Source organism: Aptenodytes forsteri, unplaced genomic scaffold (genome assembly GCF_000699145.1).
Source record: "Aptenodytes forsteri isolate BGI_AS27 unplaced genomic scaffold, ASM69914v1 Scaffold55, whole genome shotgun sequence".
Classification (NCBI taxonomy): domain Eukaryota; kingdom Metazoa; phylum Chordata; class Aves; order Sphenisciformes; family Spheniscidae; genus Aptenodytes; species Aptenodytes forsteri.
The window spans coordinates 11,203,192-11,207,873 of record NW_008796063.1 but is presented as its reverse complement, the minus strand read 5'-3'; the positions used below and the strand labels follow the sequence as shown (position 1 = coordinate 11,207,873).

At 54.0% G+C, this 4,682-nt stretch overlaps 2 protein-coding genes across 2 annotated transcripts in view; one reads left to right on the top strand and one right to left on the bottom strand.

The window, feature by feature from the left end:
• RPS2 (ribosomal protein S2) overlaps positions 1 to 2,152 on the top strand; it is a gene marked incomplete at its 5' end in the record, with an annotated part of 3,856 nt that extends 1,704 nt beyond the window's left edge. Inside the window, 4 exons of the mRNA XM_009286604.2 lie at positions 556 to 729; positions 814 to 973; positions 1,446 to 1,537; positions 1,903 to 2,152. Coding sequence (XP_009284879.1) covers positions 556 to 729; positions 814 to 973; positions 1,446 to 1,537; positions 1,903 to 1,983 — 507 coding nt within the window. The remainder of the gene's footprint in view (positions 1 to 555; positions 730 to 813; positions 974 to 1,445; positions 1,538 to 1,902) is intronic.
• A 334-nt stretch (positions 2,153 to 2,486) lies between these two features.
• The window catches only part of NDUFB10 (NADH:ubiquinone oxidoreductase subunit B10), a gene marked incomplete at its 5' end in the record, with an annotated part of 2,878 nt that continues 682 nt past the window's right edge, over positions 2,487 to 4,682 (bottom strand). The window contains 3 exons of the mRNA XM_009286484.1: positions 2,487 to 2,708; positions 2,861 to 3,000; positions 3,370 to 3,508. Of these exons, the coding sequence (XP_009284759.1) occupies positions 2,608 to 2,708; positions 2,861 to 3,000; positions 3,370 to 3,508 (380 nt within the window). The remainder of the gene's footprint in view (positions 2,709 to 2,860; positions 3,001 to 3,369; positions 3,509 to 4,682) is intronic.

Here is a 4,682-nt window from a genome sequence, read left to right as displayed (position 1 = left end):
ATGAGGTCTCCCCTCAGCCTCCTTTTCTCCAGGCTAAACAGTCCCAGTTCCCTCAGCCGCTCCTCATAAGACTTGTTCTCCAGACCCCTTTATTTCCTTCTGTGGTATCTAGTAAATATTTTGGTGTGGGGATCAGCTTGTGTCGCTTACAAAGTGTTTGTATTAATTTTAAAACCCTAGCAATATATTCAGATGTTGTTGGAAGCAGCTGTGGCACCAGATTAAGTCGCACTTGTGCAGCAGCTCTGGCTGTTTGGGGCTGTGGTGGAGAGAGAAGTCTTAGTTGTAAAGCGGGAATGCCGCTTGGAAACTAGCGGCACTTTTGACCAGTATGAGGCTGTAGCAGGGAATTGAATCCCAGTTCTCCAACCTTAGTTGGTTTTGACTGAAGGATGAGCCCTAAGGGGAAAAATGGGCTTCTTGAACTGTGAGTTGTGACTGCTGAGCACACGCATTGCGTTATCCTTGGTGAGAGACCCTGATGGATTGCGTTCTGCTGAGAGGGTGTTCCTGTGCAGCGCAGCCGCCACTGAAAACTTCTCTTTTCAACCCTAGGCTTTTGTTGCTATCGGGGACTACAACGGCCACGTTGGTCTTGGTGTTAAATGCTCTAAAGAAGTTGCCACTGCTATTCGCGGGGCGATCATTTTGGCCAAATTGTCCATCGTACCTGTACGACGAGGCTATTGGGGGAACAAGATTGGCAAGCCCCACACCGTGCCTTGCAAGGTGAGAATGACCTGCCGGGCCTGGTCTCGGTGATGGTGCTGTAGCGTGTGTTTCGGGAGCTGTAACCTGTTGGCGCTTGCATAGGTCACTGGCCGGTGTGGATCCGTCCTGGTGCGTCTGATCCCGGCTCCCCGCGGTACAGGGATCGTGTCTGCCCCTGTCCCCAAGAAGCTGCTGATGATGGCTGGTATTGATGACTGTTACACCTCGGCCAGGGGCTGCACTGCCACCCTCGGCAACTTTGGTAAGCTTTGGGTTTTCATGTTGTAGCTTAGCTGTATGTATTGCCATTTTTGTCACTGACAGGGATGCAACACATCCATTTCTAGAGTATTTTTTAATCTGTGTTGAATCAAAAGCTTCTAGCAGCCAAGCAGAAGCGAAGACTTCTGCTGATACTTTTTACAATGCAGGTTAGTCCTGCTGCAGATGATCCTGAAGTTCTGTGAAAGTCGGTTACAAGAAACTGTGTTTTTATACATGCATTGATACTAAAAAAAGAAAATCTCCCAATCTGCGCGATTGCACTTGTTTGAAGTAGTGTAATTGTCGTAACTGGAGAGAGAAAGAAACTTGAGTTTTGTGTGTATATCAGAGAGACCCCGCTGTGGTCTCCCTGTTCTTTCCTAAATCCTACATTTTTGGGGCTGCGTGGGTGGGTACGAGCGAGCGGGTTTCTGCAGCCGTCCTGTGCAATGTTTGACTCCTGTCCGTAGCTAAAGCCACCTTCGATGCCATCTCCAAGACCTACAGTTACCTGACCCCCGACCTCTGGAAAGAGACTGTGTTCACCAAGTCTCCTTACCAGGTAAGAGCATTCCTGCAATTTGCAGCTCAAATCTTACCCTTCCTACCCTGTAGAGTTCAGATGCCGTACCCAAAGAATTTGCAGTTTCGTAACGGGAGAGTAGGGTTGCAGTCAGAGCTGACCGCCGGGTAGAGTGTGATTTTTTTCAGCATGCGGTTTTGAGTAATACTTGAAAATGGCATTTTGTGGACAAAGGAAATAGGACGAGGAAAGCTTTGAAATATTAAGTAAAAATAAGTTGTATCTGAACTACCCCAGCCCCCGCATACACATCTTGTTGGAAAGGGATGCAGTGCTGAGAAACCCATGATAGTGGTTTAAGAAAATAAAACACGTTTTTTTTGTGTTTGTTTTTTTTTTCGCAGGAGTTCACTGATCATCTGGCTAAGACCCACACCAGAGTCTCCGTGCAGAGAACCCAGGCAGCTGCTGTGGCAACGACTTAAGTGGTTTTTGTACAAGACAATAAAGTGATCAGTGAACAAGAAACTGGGATTGGCTTGACGGGGCGGTTAATGCATCGGGCAGATGGATTAAATCTCCGCTGGGAATTTGAGTAGGTTCAGGTCTGTGGGCCAGAGCCTGAACATCTGTTGAATGAAATAGTATGTTACGTTACACTAATCCTTGTTAATCATGTATTAATCCTAAATGGGGTCCAGAACCAGCTCTGAAGATTATGTGCTGTCCTACAGCATGTGATCTTTACCCTAACTGAGGGAGTTCTCTGCCAGGGCTGGGCAGAGCAGCACAGGGCGTTTCTGTTCTTCCACGGAGGTGGGGGAGAGTTCCCGAGGGGAAATCCCAGCCAGGGCTGCCTGCAGCGAGGGGCTGGCCGTGGTTTAGAGGGTGGTAACAATCAGCTGGAATTCAAAGAAGAATGCAGAGCTGGAAAAGGGAAGAAATCTGCAAGTGTTTGCAGATCTCTTCAAAGAAGGAGTCTAGATTCTAGTTGTATGGCAGATGTCTGGGCTGCACGTTTATTGCAGAGGTCAACAGCATCAGAGTTCAAAGGTGCAACATGCAGCATTCGATACAAGCACCACGGAGGGAGGCGCTAACCTTTAGATCTACTGAGATGCATTTGCTTGTGCCTTCCTCTCCTCCATCATCCTGTGCTTCTGCTTCATCAGGCACGACCTCGCATTTCCATGGACACCAAGATCACCATCTAAAGAGAAAGTAAATGCCTGAAGAGTGCCCCTCAGCAGCTAAAAAGAAATAAGCCTCTGTTCCACGTGAAGCCTGGGACGTGGCTAAGACCCCTTTCCCCGCGTGCTGCCGCAGCCGCGGCAGAGGTGCACAGGCTGTTGCCGTACTCACATCTGTCCTGGTAGGCCTTGGTGACCTGCACCAGCTGCTCCATCTCCTTGGCGCAGTTCTGGAACTGGTTTGGTCCCTCCCTCTGCTTGCAGGCGCCTAGCCTCTCCCGGACTATCTCCACGATTTCCTGATCAACCATCCTGCGGGAAAGATGATGACGAATGCAACCGCAGCCAAGAGACGATAGAAAAGCTGAACAAAGGGGTGATGGTACCCTGTGGAAGGTCAGCCCTGGGTTTTTAGAGGATCCTGGTCTGTCCTGCAGCAACCAGGCAGTGGCAGGAGGATGTCTCCTAATGCCACCCTGCTCAGCTCGGCTGTGCTGCGGGGGACAGCAGCACTGTGAAATGGGTGTTCTGTAATGCGGTGGGCAGGAGGTGCTGCCTCAACACCCCAAAGTCCACCAAAATGCTGCGAGTTCAAGTCAACCGCTGCAGTCCCCAGGGCTGACTATGCAGCAGTGCACTCTGCCGGGGCCTCGCCTGGGGGCAGCCCAGTGACAGCCATACCTGTCCCTCCTCCACTGTGCTTCGGCCTCGAAGAAGCAGAGGTAGTCGCCCTCCAGACACTCGCTCAGGTCAGGCACACGGCGAAACTTCTGGTGGTAATAGTAGAACTTGTTCTTGGCTTGCTGGCGCTCGATCCACTCTGCAGCAACAGCCCCGCGGTCAGAGACCCCCGGCCCATGAGCAGCGAGGGGCAGCGCGGCCCCAGCGCCTGCCACAGCCTCGCTTCCCTGTCCTGCTGCTGCCTTCCTGGGCAGTGCTGCGCCGCAGCAGTGACACCGTGTCTGTGTCCGTCCAGCTTGGTGTTCCCTGCCCCTGCACACCCATCTGCATGTCCGTCCCTCTGTCTGTGCCGTGTCCATGTCTGTGTCCCACATCCCTGTGCCTGTCCCACTGTCCCCACTGTGTCCCATGTCCCTGACCCGCTGTCTGTGCTGCATCCTTGTCTCTGTCCCACATCCCTCTCCCAGTGTCCATACTGTGTCCTTGTCTGTCCCACTGTCCCCGCTGTGTCCCACGTCCCTGACCCACTGTCTGCTGTGTTCATGTCTGTCCCACGTCCCTGACCCTGTGTCCTTGTCTGTCTCACGTCCCTGTGCCTGTCCCACTGTCCCCGCTGTGTCCCATGTCCCTGACCCGCTGTCTGTGCTGTGTCCATGTCTGTGTCCCATGTCCCTCTCCCAGTGTCCATGCTGTGTCCTTGTCTGTCCCACTGTCCCCATTGTGTCCCATGTCCCTGACCCGCTGTCTGTGCTGTGTCCATGTCTGTGTCCCATGTCCCTCTCCCAGTGTCCATGCTGTGTCCTTGTCTGTCCCACTGTCCCCATTGTGTCCCATGTCCCTGACCCGCTGTCTGTGCTGTGTCCATGTCTGTGTCCCACGTCCCTCTCCCAGTGTCCATGTCTGTCCCCCATGTCCCTGTGCCTGTCCCACTGTCCCCGCTGTGTCCCACGTCCCTGACCCGCTGTCTGTGCCGTGTCCATGTCTGTCCCCCACATCCCTGTGCCTGTCCCACTGTCCCCGCTGTGTCCCACGTCCCTGACCCGCTGTCTGTGCTGTGTCCGTGTCTGTGTCCCATGTCCCTCTCCCAGTGTCCATGCTGTGTCCCACGTCCCCGTGTCCTCCCGTGTCCCTGTGCTCGTGCCCTCGCGTGTCCCATCTCCCTGTGCCTGTCCCGGTGGCCGTGCCCTTGCGTTTTTGCCCCCTGCCCCTCGGTGCCCGCGTCCCCGTGCCGTGCCGGGGCCCGACTCCCGCAGCCGTCGCGCACCGCGGAGCGGCGCTAGTGAGAAGGGGTGTCGGCCGCCCCGGAGCGGCGG